This window comes from Magnolia sinica, chromosome 18 (assembly GCF_029962835.1).
Source record: "Magnolia sinica isolate HGM2019 chromosome 18, MsV1, whole genome shotgun sequence".
Taxonomy (NCBI): domain Eukaryota; kingdom Viridiplantae; phylum Streptophyta; class Magnoliopsida; order Magnoliales; family Magnoliaceae; genus Magnolia; species Magnolia sinica.
This window is the reverse complement of record NC_080590.1, coordinates 35321274-35343176: the sequence shown is the minus strand read 5'-3', so window position 1 is coordinate 35343176 and position 21903 is coordinate 35321274. Positions and strand designations below refer to the sequence as shown.

Genomic DNA, 21903 nt, shown 5'->3' with positions numbered 1-21903 from the left:
CACGTGAACGGGTGAAGTAAATGGTGCTGGTAATGTAAAGCTGAAAGACTCATCTCACCCATAGGTGTTGAGTGTCTCAGATTTACATGACTGACATCACTTAGCTTCATGTTCAGGAGGATCATTAACATGTTATTATTACCTCCCACAGGAAGAATGATAATGATGTAACAGATTCTCACCAGGATGTGATGGTTGGGCCCATCTTCACCCTGGATTATTCAGTTGATGCCTCTCTTAGCAATTGAATTGGTTATCTTTGCCTGATATTTATTTACATTCATGAATTGCTTTATGAAATAATGAATTAATGTGAGTACATATGTATCTCTTCTATTTCAATCTCAATTCCAACTAATATGCATCAAGTCCCTGCCCTATATGGATCTAATTATGCTCAATGGAAGAACTCCATTGAAGTTGTACTGGGCTGTCTACAATTAGATCTTGCCCTGATAACACCAGAACCGCTAAAACCATCTGATAATGCCACTGAAGCAAAATATAATCGATGGGAGGCCTGGTTTAGATCAAATGATACATGCCTGAAAGTCATTAAGTATTCGATTTCTGAATCGATGAAGGGTGCCATGCTTGAAACAGATAAGGCCAAAGTTTTCTTGACCGAAATGGGAAAACGATTCAAGAAATCTGATAGGTTTGAAGTGGGCATTCTTTTGAATAAATTGACTTGCTCATCCTACGACGGCAAGGGAAATATTCATGAATACATTGTAGAGCAGATCGAGGTTGTTTCTAAGATCCGTTCTCTAGGGCTTGTACTCACTGATGATCAACTGGTTCATTTGATCATGAACAACTTTCCTCCCCAATTCGGCACGTTCCCGGTAAACTATAATACTCTAAAGGACATGTGGACATTGTATGAACTTATCACTCAGTGCATCCAAGAAAAAGACAGGATCAGGCAGATGGTCAAAGTTCAAAATGTTAATATGGTGACCTCAGGTCAAGGGCATGGGCAAGGGAATAAAGGTAAAAGGAAAAGGAAACAAGGTTCTAATAATGGATCCTCTGGTCATCCATCTGGAAACCATGTGAATCAATCAGGAAATGGATCAAAACGCAAACGGGTTAAAGGCAAACCGTGCTTCTTTTGCAAAAAGACGAGTCATCTAAAGAAAGACTGCGAAGGGTTTAAGAATTGACTCATAAAGAAAGGTAATCATTCTGTTGTTGTCTGTTTTGAAACTAATCTTGATGCATCGGTGGATTCCTGGTTGATAAATTTGGGAACTATTATTCACATTTGCAATTTTATGCAGGAATTACTACAGGCCAAGCCACCAACTGATGCAGAGCACTCAGTATATGTAGACAAAGGTGTCAAGGTAGACGTGGAGGCAATAGGAGTCTATAGGCTTAAGTTAAAGTCTGCTTATTTTTTAGATTTAGTAGATACATTTCGTGTGCCGTTTATAAGATGCAATTTAGTTTCAATTTCCTGTTTGGATAAATTGGGATATTCATTTCAATTTGGAAATAAAAGCTTTGGTATTTACTTTAATTTGATTAAAGTTGGGATCGGTTTTATGGTGAACAACTTATACCAATTAGGCTTGATTGCCTCTCATGTTTATAATATAAATACCTTGCATGGAAATAAAGTAGGATCCAAGTGAAGGCTAGACTATGAGAATTCTTCCATGTTGTGACACAGGCGACTGTGCCATATATCTCGTGAGAGATTAGACAGGCTTGTGCGAGAAGGAATTCTGCATTCTCTAGACTTCTCCGACTATAAAGTATGTATTGGTTACATAAAAGGAAAACAGACTAGAACTAGAAAGAAAGGTGCAGCCAGGAGTGTAGGTCTATTAGAGGTGATACATACAGACATTTGTGGACCATTCCCTACAGCTTCATGGAGTGGACACAAATATTTTATTACCTTTATAGATGACTACTCTCGTTTCGGGTACCTCTACCTTATTAATGAGAAATCAAATGCCCTGGATGCTTTTAAGATCTATAAGGCCGAAGTTGAAAATCAACTCGATAGAAAGATTAAAATTGTCAGATCTGATCATGGTGGTGAATACTATGGCAGATATGACGAATCAGGACGCAATCCAGGGCCATTCGCTAGATACCTGCAGGATTGTGGCATTGTCGCCCAGTACACTATGCTTGGTACTCCAAAGTAGAATGGTGTGGCTGAGAGGCGTAATCACACCCTTATGGATATGGTGCGAAGCATGATTAGTAATTCGACATTGCCAGAATCACTGTGGGGTGATGCGATCAAAATCGCAGTTCATATACTAAACAGGGTCCCCAACAAAGCAGTAAGCAAAACTCCTTTTGAGTTGTGGAATGAGAGAAAACCAAGTCTCCGATATCTACATGTTTGGGGTTGTCCTGCTGAAGCCAAAATTTATAACCCGCATGAAAAGAAGCTTGATCCTAGAGCCGTAAGTTGTTTCGTCATTGGATACCCAGAAAGATAAAAGGGCTATCGATTCTACTGTCCTTCCCACTCTATCAGGATTGTCGAGACTGGGAATGCCAGATTGCTTGAGGACACTGAAAACAGTGGGAGTACGAACATAAGAAATTTTGTATTTGAGGAACAAAGGACTGTGACTCTAGTCATAGTCACTCAAGATCACGTGGATATTAATAATGCAGTCGATTCTACAGTCACTACAGAACACCACGTAGAACCTCACATACCAACCACTGATGAGGAAAATAAAGATCAAAATCACACCCAACAAGAAGAACCATTGAGAAGATTTGAAAGAGAGAAGGCCTGTAAATCGAGACGATTACATTGTATACTTATAGGAGCACGACTTTGACATAGGGGTGGAAAAGGATCCTGAATCCTTTGCTCAAGTCAAACAAAGTGTTGATCCTTCTCGTTGGTTTGATGCCATGAAAGATGAGTTGAAATCTATGCGTGACAATAAAGTATGAGATCTTGTAGAATTACCCACTGGAATAAGACCGTTTAGTTGTAAATGGATATTTAAAACCAAGAGGGACTCCAAGGGTAATGTCGAAAGATATAAAGCCAGACTTGTTGCCAAGGGTTTTAACCAACATGAGGGCATTGACTTTAAGGAGACATTCTCACCAGTATCTAAAAAAGACTTATTCAAGATTATAATGGCCTCTTATAGCTCATATGGATTTAGAGTTACATCAAATGGATGTAAAGACTGCATTTCTCAATGGGGTTCTGAATGAGAATGTATACATGTTACAGCCCGAAGGTTTTATAGTTAATGGCTCAGAACATTTGGTTTGCAAACTAAAGAAATCCATTTATGGGTTGAAATAGGCATCGTGACAGTGGTACCTAAAGTTTCATGAAGTAATTTCCTCATATGGCTTTGTAGAAAACACTGCAAATGAATGTATTTACATTAAAATCAGTGGGAGTAAGTTCGTTATGATGATTTTGTATGTTGATGAGATTCTGTTGGCTAGCAGTGATACAAGGATGTTGAGTGACACTAAGAAATTCTTATCTCAAAGATTTGAAATGAAAGATCTTGGTGGAGCTTCTTATGTCATTGGCATTGAGATTCGCCGTGACAGATCACTTGGACCACTCAGCCTTTCATAGAAGGCCTGTATTACTAGGGTACTCGAAAGGTATGGCATGCAAAATTGTGCTTCCGGACAATCGCCCATTGTGAAGGGCAACAAATTTGGCCTATTTCAGCGTCCAAAGAATGATTTGGAAAAGAATCAAATGAAAGAATTTCCGTACGCATCAGTAGTAGGGAGCATCATGTATGCTCAAGTCTGTACGCGAACGGACATTGCCTTTGTTGTTGGAATGTTGGGAAGATATCTATCTAATTCAGGAATGCAACATTGGATAGCGGCAAAGAAAGAATTACAGTATCTACAGAGAACAAAGGACTTCGGACTCAGATATAGAAGATCTTATCAATTGGAGTTGATTGGATACTCAGACGCAGATTTTGCTGGCTGCGTTGACACTAAGAAGTCCACCTCAGGATATATCTTCATGATGGTTGGTGGAGTTGTCTTGGAAAAGCGTGAAACAGTCTACCACAACCTTGTCCACCATGGAAGTTAAATTTATTGCCTGCCACGAGGCATCTAATCAGGCACTATGGTTACAGAGTTTCTTCTCAGGTTTGTGGGTACTGGAGCATATCCCGAAACCATTGAGAATATTTTGCGATAATTCAGCTGTTATTTCCTTCTCTAGTAACAATAAGCATTCATCAAGGTCGAGGCACGTCGACATCAAATATCTTGTTGTAAAGGAAAGAGTTCAGAATCGTCAGGTATCTGTGGAATTCATCGGCACTAAGCAGATAATTGCAGACCCGCTCATTAAAGGGCTCCCTATCACGCCCTTTCAGGAACATGTGACATCCATGAGAATCATATATCCCACAGATGTTTTTAGTTAGTGGGAATTTGAGCGTATTTTTTTAATTTTCACAGACATTTAGAGATCTCATTTTATACAGTTGTTTTTTATGATTTTGATATAAAGATTTATTTCTGCTTCTCTATATATATGCGTAAATTTTGAGTAAGTAGAACTACAGTCGTGTCTCATTGGAGACATGTAAAAAGCTTCAAGACCTCTTAAGGATAGGCACATATCATCACACTAAGTGTGTAATCCTTATACCACATTTCCTAGTTCCTGATCTATGTCGTTATGATTGAAAGTACTTGTGATCGTGCTTAAACTCACTTCGCCTAAATTAAATATTGTGACGACTACCGCTTTTCGATACTAACAGTCTTGATGGACCAGATTGAATAGCATTACTCATATTGTCCAACAATTTCATTGATTAACCATTTGGATGTTTTCTTAAAATTAAAACTTGTTTTCAACATTATTCTATATAACAATCATTGACATTGCTCAATGAGGCCCAAGTGGGAGCATGTAAGAACTCTATGTGGTGGGCCTTATTGATCAACGGCCTGGATTGTCCTATCAGTTGGACTATGAGATTGAGTAAACCAGTGGGCCCCACTTCAGGTGATCCGTTGCGCAGCGGGTGCGTATTAGGGCTGGAATGCTATTGTTGTTTACGTAGACAACAATTTGGGTTGAACTAGGACACAACAATGTGGAGCAGTGGGAGAGAGAGTTATGATGGGATTCAAACTCTCATCTCCATAGCTTGTATATAAGAGAAGAGCTGGGTCCCCGATCCTAAACAACAACAGAAGCCTAAGTCCCATCTATTATTCTGTATACGGGTGTGAAGGAAAGGAAGATTACAGCATTGGTATTCTGGTATTCTTATCTGGCATGTATGATGTCTCAGTTAGGTAAGCCATTCGAACCCTAGATCTCCATGTCCTATGCATAGCAGATCTCTGGGAATTTCGCATCCAGATAATCTTACATATGTTTCACTGCCCGAAATCAGTCTTGGACAAGTTGTAAAAGTTGAGGTGCGATTTCTTATGGAGAGAAGCTAACGTCAAACATAATGATGCAGAACATGAAATTTAAGTATGAAATGCAAGAATTCAGGCTTAGATAATACCAATTCAGAAACAGTTACACAAATTCCACATCCCACATGATAGTCCAAATCATTCAATTAAAAAGGGAATCCCACATGCATAAAAATCAGTCACTAATCCAAGGGATTCTCCAATTTCAATTCAAGGAACCCTAGGGTGAAAAAAAGGGGCAAATAAATTAGGGCTAATGCAAACTAAGGCTAAGGTTTAGGAAATATGAATGAAAAGCTGAAAACCAGAGGAAAACCTGACCTGGAGAAAGTTCCTGCGTGCAGATGGCGGCCTGGGGCTGACGCACGTGCGTGGGTGGGCTGACCGCACATGTGATGGAAGCTTGTCTCCCTAAAGTGACACCTAGGCCTTGGTCGGCCAGGTGAGACCTCCAATCCCTCCAAGTTTGACGACGATCCGACGTAAGGTCAAGGTGTAGTGCTCCACTGAAGTTTTAGCCCTCCTACAGGTCCATATTCTGGAAACTGGCTGTAGGGGGATGAATAGCTGCAAAAGCTGAGAAATTCAAAGCAATAGTGATGATAGAAGATGAGATATATGGATGGGATAGGGTAGGGATGGGTGGGGATAAATGTGGCTTCACACCACGTAGTTAGCCCTTCGAAAAGGGAGGGCTTTGCACCCACTTTTGAATTCTTCCATAACTCATGAAGAGAGCAGAAAAATAAAACTGGAATTTTTATTAAACTTGAATGAATGAAAAAAACTACAAGGGGCGCCTATTTATAGGAAAAACCCTATACCCCAAAAACTCGCACCATGTGCATGACCTATTATTTGGTGATGAAGTAAACTAAAATAAAAACCAAACAAATAAATCTAAAGCGTTCACGATGTTCTAAATAATAACAATAAGCAAAACCTAAAATATGAAATCAATCCGACTAGTGGGCCATGATCATGAGATCCCATAATGGGCTTTTCTTGATTATCGGGCCCACGTTTTTTTAAACAAAAACTTGTCTTCTAGCTAGGAGGCCCTCCCTGGATGTCATCATCGAGCTCGATCGATGATGGTATCCTCCTGCGTACGTACGTGCATAGGGGTGGTGGTTTGCGGGTGTGCGCGTGCACGGTCCTCATCTACTCTCCTCGGCTGCGAAAATTTCGCCATTGGCGAAATAATACTCCTGAACCACTCCAGGATATCAGGATCAAGTCTCTGAAGCTCATCCTCAATGAGCCACGTGCTGTCTGAAGCGGGGCGTGACTTCCATTTAACTAGGTACTTCTGAAACCCGCCGTCTGACATTGAAACTATCTCATGGTCCAGGATATCCTCTATTTCCTCTCTGGGTGTGTGTGAAGGCTAGGTATGGGAGGTAGAGGTTGGGATGAAAGGTCAGGAAGAGGCCATGGATCAAGGAGTAAATCTGGAGAATGAGGATAGGTGGGCGAAAGGTCGGACAAAGTATCAGTGGGTCCCTGAAAAGCAACTAGATTCTCCACATTGAATGTGGAACTAATTCCCATGGAAGGTGGAAGATCTACCTCATACGCATTGAGACCGTTTCGCTTTATAATTTTGAAGGGCCCAGCGCTACGCCTGTGTAACTTACGAACGGCCCCTGGAGGGTACCGCTCGGGCCTGATGCGGACCATCACATTCCCCAATATTGAATTCTTTGAGATGTCTATGTTGGTCTGTAGAAAATTTGTAATTTTCATTACTAGCAGTGATCTTTCACCTGATTTCTTGATGCAATGAATGTATGTGATGCGTAAAAGACTCTGCAGACTCTGATGGCCTGTGGGACAATGACATAGGGACAAGGTCAATAGGCTTCGTAGGCTTGTAACCAGTAACAACCTCAAAAGGACTCAGACTTGTGGACTTATTAACAGAACTATTGAATGCAAACTCAGCTATAGGTAGTACGGTATCCCGTGTCCTGGTATGCTCCCTCACTAAATATTTGAGCAAACTCCCTAGGCTCCTATTAACCACCTCATTCTGGCCATCGGTCTGAGGGTGATAGGCAGAAGAAAATTGGAGCCTAGTACTCATCATGTGCCATAGTGTCTTCCAAAAGTAACTCATGAATCACACATCGCGGTCAGAAATTATGGTTTTTGGTAGCCCATGCAGTTTGACGACCTCACTAAAGAACAGCTTGGCAACATGAGATGCATCGGAGGTCTTAGAACAAGAAATGAAGTGGGCCATTTTAGAGAAACGGTCCACAACAATAAATATGGAATCATGTTTCCGAATAGTCTTGGGAAGTCCAAGCACGAAATCCATATTGATGTCCTGGCAAGGGATGAATGGGACTGGCAAAGGTGTGTATAATCCTGTATTTTGTTTCTTTTGCTTTGCCAGTTAACAAGTACGACACTGCCCTATAATTTTGGCCACATCTCGATTGAGGTTGGCCATTAAAACCTATCCTCCACTAGGGCAATGGTCTTGTCATGACCGAAATGACCCGCGACCCCTCCTAAATGTAATTCCCACACAATAAAATCGCGGAGGGAAGTGCGTGGTATGCATAAGCGGTTACTTCTAAACAAATATCCGTCTAACATCAAATATTCACTACTCGCTCCTGACGGACTCTCTAACAACGACGCGTACACAACTCCGAAATCTGGGCACTCAGAATATTTTTCTTTGATGTGCTCAAGGCCCGTTACTCAACGCTCATGGAGTTGAGTAAAGCGACTCGGCGACTCAACGCGTCGGCGGGCTTATTCTCTACACCGGCCTTATGCTTAAGCACAAAAGTGTACTTTTGAAGGAATTGAACCCACTTGGCATGTGTAGGGTTTAATTTCTTCTGAGAGTTCAGATATCTCAAGGCCTCATGATCTGAGAATAAGACTAATTCTTGCGGCAATTGGTAATGACACCAATGGCGCAGAGATTGCAGTACCGCATAGAATTCCTTATCATAGGTGGAATATCTTTGTTTCGCCTCATTCAGTTTCTCACTAAAAAAAGCGACAGGGTGCCCTTCCTTACTAAGCACTCCTCTACGCCGACTCCTAACGCGTCACATGCGATTTCAAAGGCTTTTGAAAAATCTGGAAGTCGCGTGACTGGAGCTTCGGTCATCTTGACCTTTATCTCCTTGAAGGCCTTCGAGGCGGCCTTTGTCCATTGAAACTCTCCTTTTTTTTTAAAAAAAAATGCAATCTGTGATGGGAGCCATAATGGAATTGAAACCTCGAATGAACCGGCTATAGAAGGTGGCTAAGCTGTGAAAGCTGTGCACTTCATGAATATTGCGGGGTTCAGGCCAATTGACGATGGCCTTGACCTTCTCGGGATTCGCTAATACGCCCTCAGCTGACATAATAAAACCTAAGAAAATCACACTACTAGACAAAAACGCATACTTCTTTAGGTTAGCATACAACTTATCGGCCCTAAGGATCCCACAAACCTACCTCAAATGGTTGAGGTGTTGCTTCTTGGTCATGCTATAAATCAAGATATCATCAAAGTATACGACCAAGAATTTTCCCATGAAGGGCCTTAACACTTGGGTCATCACATGCATGAAAGTGCTTGGGGCGTTAGTTAACCCAAAAGGCATAACTAGCCACTCGTATAGCCCATCCTTTGTCTTGAACGCCGTCTTCCACTCATCACCAGGGCGTACACGGATTTGGTGATAACCACTCTTGAGGTCAATTTTTGAGAAGATAGTAGCATTGGCCATCATATCCAACATGTCATCAAGACTCGGTATGGGAAACCGACACTTGACTGTGATTTTGTTGATGACCCTATTATCAACACACATCCTCCATGTGCCATCCTTCTTAGGTGTAAGAAGGGCGGGCACAGCACACGGGCTCATGCTCTCTCAAATGAAACCCTTCTCTAGGAGCTCATCAATCTGCCTCTTCAACTCAGTATGCTCCTTTGGGTTCATTCTGTAATGCGCGAGGTTTGGTAGAGTCGCCCCAGGGATTAAATCGATGGCATGCTGTATATCCCTCATAGGGGGAAGCTCATTCGGTAGATCATCAGGGAAGACATCACGAAACTCATGTACTACCGGAATGGCCTCGGTATGTAACTCTATGCTAGCCTCTGGTACACTCCCTAGCCACAAGGGCGTATACCATCGCGTCCGCCTCTGTTTCTCGCTCAAAGTCTTTGACATTCAGAATATGGAGCAATTTGGACTTGGACTTCGATTCCTTTTGATGCAGGACATGGAAAATTAAATATGATATGCTAGATTTCAGGCTTAGATCACACCAATTCAGAAACAATCACACAAATTCCACATCCCACATGAAAATCCAAACATTCAATTAAAGGGGAATTTATGCGGGTCCAAGCCGACACAGGCTAGGACTGGACCAATAAAAATTATAAACCAAACGATGTCAAAGGGAAATAAAATCAACTACTCATGCATAAAAATTAGTCCCTAATCCAAGGGATTCCCTAATTTCAATTCAAGGAACCCTAAGGTGATAAAAAGAGGCAAATCAATTAGGGATCATGTAATCTAGGGTTAGGATTCATGAAAAACGGCCATGAGAGGATAAAAGAGGATAAAAACCTGAGCCAAAAGATGATCCCGCATGTGGACAGCAACAATGGCCCAGACGGACGTGCGTGTGATCCCGGCCGCACGTGTGTGGGGCCCACTATTCAGAAAAATGCCACCTTGGCCCTGGTCGGCCAGGGATGGACTCCAAAACTCCCAAATCTCAGCTCGATCTGATGTACGGTTTGTGCGTGGTGCTCCACTGAAGTTTCAGCTCGCCTGCGGGCCGAAATCTGGAAACCTGCTGTAATGAAGAAATCTGATGCAACAAAAGGACAAATTCAAAGTACGGATGGTGAGGGAAGATGGAAAAAAAGGTGATGGAAGATGGGGGTGAATGGGGATCGATGTGGCTTCGCACCACGGTAGTTAGCCCTTCGAAAAGGGAGGGCTTCGCACCCACTTTTGAATTCTTCCACAACTCACGAAGAGAGCAGAAAAATAAAGCAGGAATTTTTTTATTAACTTCAATGAATGAAAAGAACTACAAGGGGTGCCTATTTATAGGGAGAACCCTATACCCAAAAACTCGCACCATGTGCGACACCTATTGCTTGGCGATTAAGTAAACTAAAATAAAAATCAAACGAGGAAATCTAAAGCGTTCACGATGTTCTAAATAATAACAATAAGCAAAACCTAAAATATAAAACCAATCCGATGAGTGGGCCACGATCATGAGATCCCATGGTGGGCTTTTCTTGACTATCGGGCCACTTTTCTGAACCAAAACTTGTCTTCTAGCTAGGAGGCCCTCTCTGGACGTCGTCATCGAGCCAGATCGATGGTGGGGTCCTCCTTCTGCGTACGTACGTGCGTAGGGGGGGCGGCGTGAGTGCGCGTGTGCGCATGATGTCCCCATCACCTTTGCTTCTTTCGAGCCGCTCACACCACTATGTGTGGTGGACTCCTTTCCAGTCGTACTCTCAAGTAGCAGAGGGTTTAGCTTGACCTTCTTGCCCTTAAACCTGAATGTACATACATTTGAACGACCAAATATGGTGACATCGTTGTCGTAGAGCCATGGTCTGCCCAGAAAAATATGGCCAACGTCCATGGGAACAACAAAGCGTGTCTTTATAAGATCTAAGCTGAATAGGAACAAGACAACAGTGTGATACTGGAATGGATGTTTCGTCAACACAGGAAACTCTATAGGGTTGAGGATGAGCTTCCAACTTGAAACGTAAACGGCTCACAGTGCTAGTCGATGCCATGTTGGCACAACTACTACTATCTACGATCAATTTATAACTCTTTTCTCCACATTTTGCATAAGTGTAAAATATCGTGTTGCCAGTCATCAGTGTTCTTGACTTGAGCCAAAGCACAACACACAATTGCGAGGGTCGCAGACTCTTGAACTCCTTCATCACTAGGGGTCTCTACGGGCTCATATTCTTCCTCTTCACCGTCACTCTCTGGGGGCACTACTTCTACTTGCCCATCAATAAAGAATACTTTGGTGCCCTCTCTCGTGCTACACTAGTGAGCAAAATGACCAAACCCTTGACACCTAAAACACATAGTGGCTTCACTTCCTCGTGAACTAGACCCGATAATTTCTTTACCCTTATCATCCTTGGACCTAGGCTACAAATTGTTGGACGGTTTGTTTTGATATCCAGTGTTAGGTTTAGCCCTAGAGGGATTGGCCTTAGCACTAGATTCGCGAAAATCAAACCGCCTTCCCATAGACACTTTGAGATATTGCTTGACGTCGAACACTACTTGATACAACTGTTTGATAGTGTCTATGTCTTTGGCTAGCAATCTCTCCTAATGTCAGGATGGAGGCCCGTTTTAAAACGAGCAAGGGTGAGTACGAGGTCCTCATCAACCTCACTGCGGGTCAAGTACTCTTCGAATTTCTCAATATAGTCAGCAACACTCATGGCACCCTGTCGAAGAGACTGCCATTCCTCAATCAACCGCAGGCGATAAGAGAAATGGAGGTACTTTTCTTTCAGCGTTTCTTTCATTTCTCCCTAATGGACTATTGGGAGTTCCCTCACTCTTTCTTTCTTTCGCTCAACCGTCGCCCAGAACCTCTTTGCTTGACCCACAAGCTTCATTTTGGCAAATCGGACTCGTCGAGCATCCGACATATCATACCACTCAAAATAGTGGTCCATATCCGCTAATCAATTTAGAAAGGCTTTAGGGTCAAAGTGGTCATCAAGTGTAGGGGCGTCTACTCTAACTCCCTTAAGGAGTTGTGCATCTGGGTCAAATTGGTCATGATGTCCCTCACGGGGTGGGTGCACAGGTACGCGCCCATGACTTTGGCCTCCTCCGTTCCTTGGCCTAATCTCTCGACCAACTGCCTGAGACTGAACATCTTCCCCAATGGTGGGGTGTGCCCCGAGGGAGGCCTCTAGTTGGGTAACGCGATCATCAAATTGGTCAAGGCATTGATCTATGCGTTGTTCCAAGCACTTATTTAAGGAATCAACCTACTGGGTTAATTTGGCCAATGATTTCTGCAGTTGATCCATGTTTAGTGTAGGGTGCAAACCAAAACTGCGACCCGTACGTGTGGGCATACACTGACTTGCTCAACCTAAGGACCTACTACGGTGACTATATGCGCCTAAAAGAACTAAATGATCCTATGAGACTCTATATGAGGGAACTATGCAATGCTACCAAAATCCAACAATATAGTTGACAAAATAAGAGAATATTTACTACCCTAAAAGCTATATGTGATGGACTGGATGCATGAAGGACTCAAACCAACTAACCCTAAAGAAATAATGTATTCCCCTATAAGAACCCTAAGCTCTGATACCAAATTTGATGTAGGACATGAAATTTAAGTATGAGATGCAAGAATTCAGGCTTAGATAATACAAATTCAGAAACAGTTACACAAATTCCACATCCCACATGACAGTCCAAATCATTCAATTAAAAGGGGAATCTATGCGGGTCCAAGCCGACACAGGCTAGGACTGGACCAATAAAAAATTATAAACCAAACGATGTCAAAGGGAAATAGAAATCAACCACACATGCATAAAAATCAGTCCCTAATCCAAGAGATTCCCCAATTTCAATTCAAGGAATCCTAGGGTGAAAAAAAGGGGCAAATAAATTAGGGCTATGCAAACTAAGGCTAGGGTTTATAGGAAATAGGAATGAAAAGCTGAAAAACAGAGAAAAACCTGACCCGGAGAAAGCTCCTGCGTGTAGATGGTGGCCCGGGGCTGATGCACGTGCATGGGTGGGCTGGCCGCACGTGTGATGGAAGCCTGTCTCCTCAAAGTGACACTTAGGCCTTAGCCAGGGGAGACCTCCAATCCCTTCAAGTTTGACGACGATCCAACATAAGGTCGAGGTGTAGTGCTCCGCCGAAGTTTTAGCCCTCCTATAGGTCCAAATTCTGAAAATTGGCTGTAGGGGGATGAATAGCTGCAAAAACTAAGAAATTCAAAGCAATAATGATGATAGAAGATGAGATATATGGAAGGGGTAGGGACGGGTGGGGATAGATGTGGCTTCATACCACGTAGTTAGCCCTTCGAAAAAGGAGGGCTTCGCACCCACTTTTGAAATCTTTCACAACTCACAAAGAGAGCAGAAAATAAAATAGGATTTTTTATTAAATTTGAACGAATGAAAAGAACTACAAGGGGTGCCTATTTATAAGAAAAACCCTATACCCCAAAAACTCGCACCATGTGCGCAACCTATTACTTGGCGATGAAGTAAACTAAAATAAAAACCAAATAAATAAATCTAAAGCGTTCACGATGTTCTAAATAATAACAATAAGCAAAACCTAAAATATGAAATCAATCCGACGAGTGGGCTACGATTATGAGATCCCATGATGGGCTTTTCTTGACTATCGGGCCCACGTTTTTTTGAACCAAAACTTGTCTTCTAGCTAGGAGGCCCTCCCTGGACGTCGTCATCGAGCCAAATCGATGGTGGGGTCCTCCTTCTGCGTACGTACGTGGGTAGGGGTGGTGGTGTGCGGGCGTGCGTGTGCACGATGTCCTCATCACATAAGTTTCATATGCTCAAAGTGGGAAGAGGTAGACGTCAAACATAAGTTTCATATGCTCAAAGTGGAAAGAGGTATGCAAGTCGGAAGCTGATGGATGTGCAAGTATTAGAGTGTTGGAATCTATGAACATGGCCTTGTGAAAGTGGTTGTGGAGTTTTGGTGTTGAAGAGGGGAAATTGTGGAGGGAGGTGATGGTGTCCAGATGGGGGGTTGGGTGGTAAAGGAAAGCTCAACTTACAGAGCATTAGGCATATGGAAGGCTATTAGTTTGATGGCTCCTTTGTCTAAGGGGTGGCCTTTTTGCTTGGTGACGGGAATCGTATTTGCTTTTAGGAGGATATTTGATGTGAGAATAGACCATTGGAGCTTGACTTCTTGAGCCTTGCAAGGCTAGCTCCAAGGAAAAACGTAATATTTGCTCACCATTTCTCTCTGAATGGCGAGATTGGTGTTTCGTGTCCCCCTTGTCGTCGGGATTTATCCGCAAGCAAGTGATTTTGCTAGTTTATTGGAGCACCTACATAAAGAAAGAAAACCGGACGCCCAACTTACACACATAGAGTAAAGAAAGAAAACTGCTAAAGCAAGGAACTAAGGTAGGAAATTACAACTCAAGCAGGGCTAGAATATTACAATCATCCATAGCTTTTAAGCCGGACGTCCAACTTACAATCAACCTTTACCCTCCTAATGACTTCTTCCACCGATGCACTTTTGTTGTAAAAGCAATGATTGTTCCTTTCCCCCCATATAGTTCACAGAACTGTTCGTAAGATTAATCGCCACACCGCCTTTCCTTCCTTCCCAACACCTCCACCATGCCAAGTGACTAGGAGGTTAGTAATGGACTCCAGCACTTTGCCCAAGCCGTATTGAGAAGGCTAAGGAAGTCAGCTCACACCTTCTAAGCAATGCTCAATGGATGAAAAGATGATATATCAACTCTGCATTTTCCATACACATCACACATTCATTGGTGAGCACCATGGATCTTCTTTGAGGATTGTCAATAGTGAGCACCCTTTTTCTTCTCACTAACTAGACAAAAGCCACTACCTTTGAGGGAGCACCATAGAACCGGTAGTAAAAGGTAGACATTTGTCCACTATCCACATACTAGCCAAACTGAAACCAATGTTTTAAATATCGTTTTCGCGTAATGTATCGCACCCTTGGGATATAGATACATATCAGTTATCGCATAGGATATATCGGTTGTATCACGTAATGTATCGCTGTTGTTGGAAAATTGGTGTAATTTTTTAATGAAACTTCAGGTATTGTTGAAAAAGACATCAATACACACTTAGAGATCAAAACGTTTCAAAAACAAGTGCACATAATAGGGGTTTCCTTTGTATGGAGTCCTAATATATGCCTTGTCCTACTGAACCGATGCAAGTGTATTCATATAATTTATAAATGTAAAAAGACATGTATGGAAACACAAGCAATATATTCGAAAGCAAAAGAAGAATCACTAGATCAAGTTACATGTTTGATTTTGTGTTTGGATACAAAGATTGCAACTATTTTGCGAGAAATTGAGAAAATTTGATTTTTCCCAATTTTCTGCAGCTTGGCCCATCTCCCTAAATCCCAAAATCGAAGCTCCAAATTCATTATTTTTCATGAAAAACATGAAGAATTATAGATTTGTAACCATTTGACACTGATTTAACGTGATTTACAACAAAAAATTGGGTCAGAAATCGAAAATGTTCACCAAATTGAATAGGTGGGATATATCGGCACTACCTATGCGTTTCGTATCGCACAAGTGGGATACAAGATATATAGTGGGATATATCGGCCGATATCGTCGATATTTAAAACATTGGCTGAAACTACAACATAGTTTAGAATTTAACGACAACACTCAACACTATAACATTCACTGACCTATGAAAATTTATTTCAAGTGCATTTATTAAAATCATCACCATCATCATCATTATCATTGCTAACCCCAGCTATTTGGGGTTGGCTTTATGAATCTTATTTTTCCAATCACATTTGAAAGAGGAACTCTTATGATTTCTTGGTACAGGTTCTACAACCAGCTGTCCACCTGATCATCATTATCTCATGATTTCTCGTCATGATGGGTTCCTTAGATACCCCTTATGACTATTCCCAAAGAAACTCTGATTCCACAAACGGTAGAAAATGAACGCGAGTTGACCTTCCATCACAGAACAGTTATGGAAAGCAAAAGCATCATTACTTTTGACCATTAGGGCATTCAGATGATGATTTTGCCTCATTCTTTATAAAGAGCACAAAGTGACTGATTTGCCCATTGTGGGACCCACCATGATGTGTGACATCAGCTGTCTTCATCTGCCGCAGCTCATGTTATGTGAAGTTCTCACTCAATTCCAATATGTTTGAAGCAGGTCATGAATGTCATTGATTTGTTTTTCTTTTCAAGCATTTTTATGTTCTAATCCACTTGGGCATTTCCATGTGGTCTATTTAGCTTCCCATGTCAAGCATACTGAGTTTGCTTTGCGTTTTTTGTTGATAGTTGATACAGTTGCATGCAGAGTCTACGTGTTTGACCTGAAGACTGTTCATGTGTTCTTTATAGGTTTCTAATAGCATTGCTTGCAGCATGCTTCTCATTTGTTATCATTGGAGGTGTCCTCTTCTATAAGTACAGGTAACCTACAATCTCTTCATTGTTTGTGCAGTTTTATGGTAGTAATCAGTACATATGAACTATCTGATATGCTTTATATATATATATATATATATATATATATATATAGGGAAAAGGTACTATACGCTTGACCTCACGAGTCCGTCCCATGAGGTCGAGCTGTGTGGGCCCCACCGTGATGCGTTTCGAACATCTACCCCATCAGTCAGATGCACCATTCCATCGTGGGCCTAGGTCTCAAAAATCAAGTCAATCCGTGACTTGTGTGGGCTACACCACATACAAAAGTGGGGACGGGCTGTGCACCATTAAAACATTCATAATCATTTTTTGGGCCCACCGAGATGTGGTTTGCAAATCCAGCCCATCCATTATGTGTGTCCCACTTGGATGAGGGTTCAGACCAAGTTTCAGCAGCATTCAAAACTCAGGTGGGCCCCACCAAGTGCTTTTATATGTTTTAACGGTGTCTTCACATGATTTTAGATGGTATGGCCCACCTGAGTTCCGTATACGGCTGATTTTTGGGATATCCCATAATTTAGAGGGGACCCATCAAATGCACGGTGTTGATGGTTGACACGCATCACGGTGGGGCCCACACAGCTCGACCTCACGGGAGCTTATCGTGAGGTCGAGCGCATAGTACCTTTTCCCATATATATATATATATATATATATATATATATATATATATATATATAATATGCCTGTAGCGGGAATCTGTTGCTTCTAGTTTCATTTCCTTCTGCTGAATCCCAAAATAAATTAACTTCAAAACCATTAACCAGAAACAACATACTGACAACCACCATGCATCGTCTCAAAGTTGTAAATTCCTAACTCCATTATTCTTCAAACTCGCAGAAGTGTTGAGCTCTTGTATGTTTTCCAAGACCAGTTTCTTTTCTTCAGTCTACACAGACACCTTTGCTCACATCTTTGTCATTGTTGTCATCATTGTCGGTATCACCATCGAGTAATTCATCCATGTGATTATGTTCGTTCATTTCTACCTCTCCTCCTTGGGCAACTATTTCTCTGATGCCCTGATCCTCTTCATGCTTCTCTACTTCCTATCTAATTTTATTAGGAATATATAATTTGATGTGTTACAACATAAATACAGATTTAGAAGTCAATGACAACTAGTTTATTATTGTGGAATTTTCCAATTACTTATGTTGTGGCTTCCCAGAATTGATGGCTAATTATCTTCTATCATGTGTTTTCCTCTTGAGTGAAGATACATTGTCTAATTTCAGATAATGATGAGCATGTTGGAAGGGTTGTATTTTTTTGTGGTATCCCATTCACCACTAGCTCCATGTATGACAACATATCAAGCGTAGTAATGCAGGGGCATTTTCACACAGGGTTCGAGTGAGGTGGGTGGCTCGTGTGAGGTGGGTGGCTCATGTGAGGCGAAACCCATGTGATGTTGGGCCTGGGCTATGAGATAAAGGGATTGATTCACCATCCTTTATTAGTTCAAGCTTTTAGAGCAAGTGGTTAGTTATCTCGCATCAAAGTGGTATCAGAGCGGGAGGTCTCGTGTTCGAGACTCCTCGCCGGGGGTGATTAATGCAGGGGCATTTTCACACCGGGCTCAAATGGGGTGGCCTATGGGATGCAGGGGCACACTTGGGGTGGGCGGCCCATGTGAGGCGAGCCCCACTTGTCTGAGCTAGGTGGCTCGTGTGAGGTAGAACCCATGTGATGTAGGGCCTATGAGGACCTAAACCATGGGATGTGGGGCTTGAGCTATGAGATAAAGGGATTGATTTACCGTGCTCTATCAGTTCGAGCTTTTAGAGCAAGTGGTTAGTTGCATCACCTAGTCTTTTATGTTTGTCTTCTCCTGATTTGCTTTTATGTACATTGTACACAGAAAGTTATACATTACATTCTTCAAGTTTGCTTATTATGTGTAGAAGGGCAATGCACAAAATTAAAGTTCAATTTAGAGTCAATTTCAATTACTAGTACACCTATCCGGTCAAATGTGCCCTTATTGCACTCATAAGCCTTATCATTGATTTTTTTTTTTTTTTTGGAGATTGAACTCTTTAAATTTGGACGGACCAAAATAACGGAGATTTACAGAACGAAGTGGAAACCACTGTCCCAGTGGTTAAGATGATTAGAGGTACAATTATTTCATGGGCTCTCCTATCTAAGAAATTCAAGGGAGTGTCATGTGATGATTTGAGGAGGGCCTGGATAGAGGTCTTTGAGGATAGGCGTGTTTGTTTGATGAACCAAAAGGTTTTGGCCCCTCCATTTGAAGGGACATGGAAGCTTTTGCTTTGATGGTAGTTATAAGGTAATCCAGAACAAGCATGTATTGACGGCATTATTCGAGATGATAAGGGTGGGGTCTGTTGCATATTCATAGGCTAGTCAAGATGGTGGATTCCGACGAAGCTTGGGTGCAGGCTCTCTAGCAGGGTATGAAAGAGATGGTTCATTCTCACACTCGCCCTTCAATCATTGAAGGCAACTCAATGGATGTTGTCAAATCGGGCTGGTTCTTTGGATGCATTCCCTTGGCGTCTTTCTCACTGGATAGAAGATATCAAATAAATGAAGGTAACTATACAAGTTTCTTTCAATCATAATAGAAGGGAAGTTAATGATGTTGCAAATGGTTAGCTAGGAAAGGGGTTGATCTCCAAAATTTTGTGATTGGGAACTCCCATCCTCTTTTTAATGTCCTTTTCTGTTTTAATAAATTTAAATTTTCCCTTTAAAAAAAATCTTAAATTTGTCACATTTTCTATACTTTATAAGGGCATTGTAACTTCTTGTCAGTTCATGTACATTGGTTACCTTAGTTTCCCTCATGGTAGAAAGGTAGAACATAGCAATTGCATCAATGAAATCGGTTAGAGTCGTCCCTTCCCCTCAGGTTGGGGTTTGGCTTTATTTTTTCTTGTGCGTGCGTGCGTGTGTGTGTGTGTGGGGGGGGGGCGTCGTATTGTGGCTACTTTCTTGCTTCCCCATTGTTGATAGTGCCCCTTGTGGGGCACCAAACTGTTTCGCAAGTTCCCAATCAATTATTTTCTCTACTTCTAATGCAAGTGTATGTATTGGACATTTGAAATGCATCATTAAAAACCAATTCATTACATCTATTTTGGTTAAATGATATCTCAAAATTTTTTGGTCTTCATACTAATGAAACCTTTACCATGATGTTAAGATAATGTTCCAATTATCGACAATATTATCAATAATATCGTTGATATTATCGGTGTCGCCAGGTCCCTGATATTATTAGTATCACTAGGTTAGCAATATTTGGTGATTCATTGTCATATATTTTGGGAAAAGTTCCTTTATAAATTTTATATGTATCGGTGATATCAAGGATATATGAATTTGTTGAAAATCTTTCCATCTTTTTTTTTTTTTTTTTTGAAAATCTTACCATCTCGAACATAATCTAGTTGCACTTGCAACTGCTTGTAGAACATGTGATGCTGAGAATTTTCATAGCCAATTTCTTCAGTATCAAATCCTTACTGTTCTGATCCACTTTGTACATTCTCCACCAGTCAACTGTTTAAATAATAGTTTAGTTAGTTAAACTTTGTAAAAAAATATATTCTAAGTTAAGAGTATCTCTCTAAGACATTTTTACTTGGCAATTTCATAGTTCTGTAGTGGATAACCGTCCCTTGCGAAAATCCCTACGCTCCTTAAGTAGAAGTCCATATATCATATCCTGTTAATCCTTTTTTGGAACCATTCTCTTTAAAACATCAAGAAATCTTACCATATGCATTGCTTCTACCAATTAGAGTGAGGCAAAAGCAAAGAATATAAAAGGATTAAGGATGTGAGTAGCCAAATACAAAGGAGATGGCATTTGGATGGCCCGTCTTTTGTCTGTTAGATCTAATATAGGCCTATATTCATGTTCTTTATATCAGAAGCGTTCCATGATTTTTTATCTTGCTCTCTCCATCCAATCACAAATGTATCTCATTGCTGGCTTCTCATTACTGTTCACCAATCTTAACACAACTACCAAGGACTTTAAAGACTATAATGCCCTCAATACTTGCATCTAGAACTATCGTGAAGTGATAATTTGTTCGACTAACCTTATGGCGTCCTTGATTAAGGCCTATTATTCCAATAACACCACAGAGCTTCTAAGCTCATTTTTTTTTAACATACAACTTTTGTATTGTTAAAAAAGGACTGTTACAAATTGGGAGACAGCAGGACGAAGCAACTTATAACCTAAATGTTTTCTTTTATTATGGAGTAGAAGGGCATGTTTATATATAAATACAGTTATTCTTTTAACCCTAACAATCACTTTAATATGTAACCCGCCTATATCCTCTAACATTAAATCTATACAACGTGTTATGCATGGTGTCCAAAATAAACAGTGTCACTTCTCCATGAGAAGGCGAACCGAAACCAACATAGGAGGTGTTGTCTAATGATAATTTGGAGAACATATTCTTCTCCTATTTCCTAACTACATCATCTAATAATTTAGAAAGATATTCAACTGTGTGGGAATTGGTTGATGCATCCATGGACATTAAAAATAGTCCTAGTCGGACAAATGACGAGAAAGTTAATTAATGTCCAATTGGATCTATTGGTCCATCAATCAGCCATTAGAGTACACCCATAATTTTTTCCTTGCCTTTCTATATTTCACTTTAAAATTTGCAGTGAACTTGACCTCATATGAAGGAGATTTTAGTCTAGGTCTAAATTGACATATTGCTTCAATCATTACTTTGAAGTTTTTCAGTTCAATGATATTGAAAGCAACATTGGCTTGGTATAACCATTTAGCAATGCAATGAATAGTTGTTTTTCAATCTTTATTTGGTAATAATTTTCTAATGTTGTTTGAGCGGTTTCTTTACCCCTTTAGTTAACCACGTTCTTGGGATGTGGCCTACACCATTATCTAATGGCCCATGCCTGCGAGGTCTTTTGGGTGCCGATGGTCTAGAGCGTTCAGTCGATGTTGGAGGTAGGGTCATCCACATTAAGATCAACATCAATATATTGATAGACTTCTTCTATAAATTCTTCTTGAAGTATCACATTATCATGCTTTTTTTTTTAAAAGAATGTTTGTGCATGTACTCCATGATTTCCTTTTGGATTTCCACAACGATAACGGGCCATGCTCTTGCATT

The 21903-nt window shown here is 41.1% G+C and overlaps 1 protein-coding gene across 10 annotated transcripts in view; it reads left to right on the top strand.

Moving 5' to 3' along the window:
- Window positions 1-21903, top strand: part of LOC131233525 (putative ion channel POLLUX-like 2) — a 99465-nt gene that overhangs the window by 17254 nt on the left and 60308 nt on the right. For 9 of the 10 annotated variants that reach the window (XM_058230271.1, XM_058230280.1, XM_058230276.1 and 6 more), the window contains one exon: window positions 16649-16720. The exons of the other annotated variant lie outside the window; for it this stretch is intronic. In XM_058230271.1, coding sequence (XP_058086254.1) covers window positions 16649-16720 — 72 coding nt within the window. The remainder of the gene's footprint in view (window positions 1-16648; window positions 16721-21903) is intronic. 10 annotated transcript variants of the gene reach the window in all.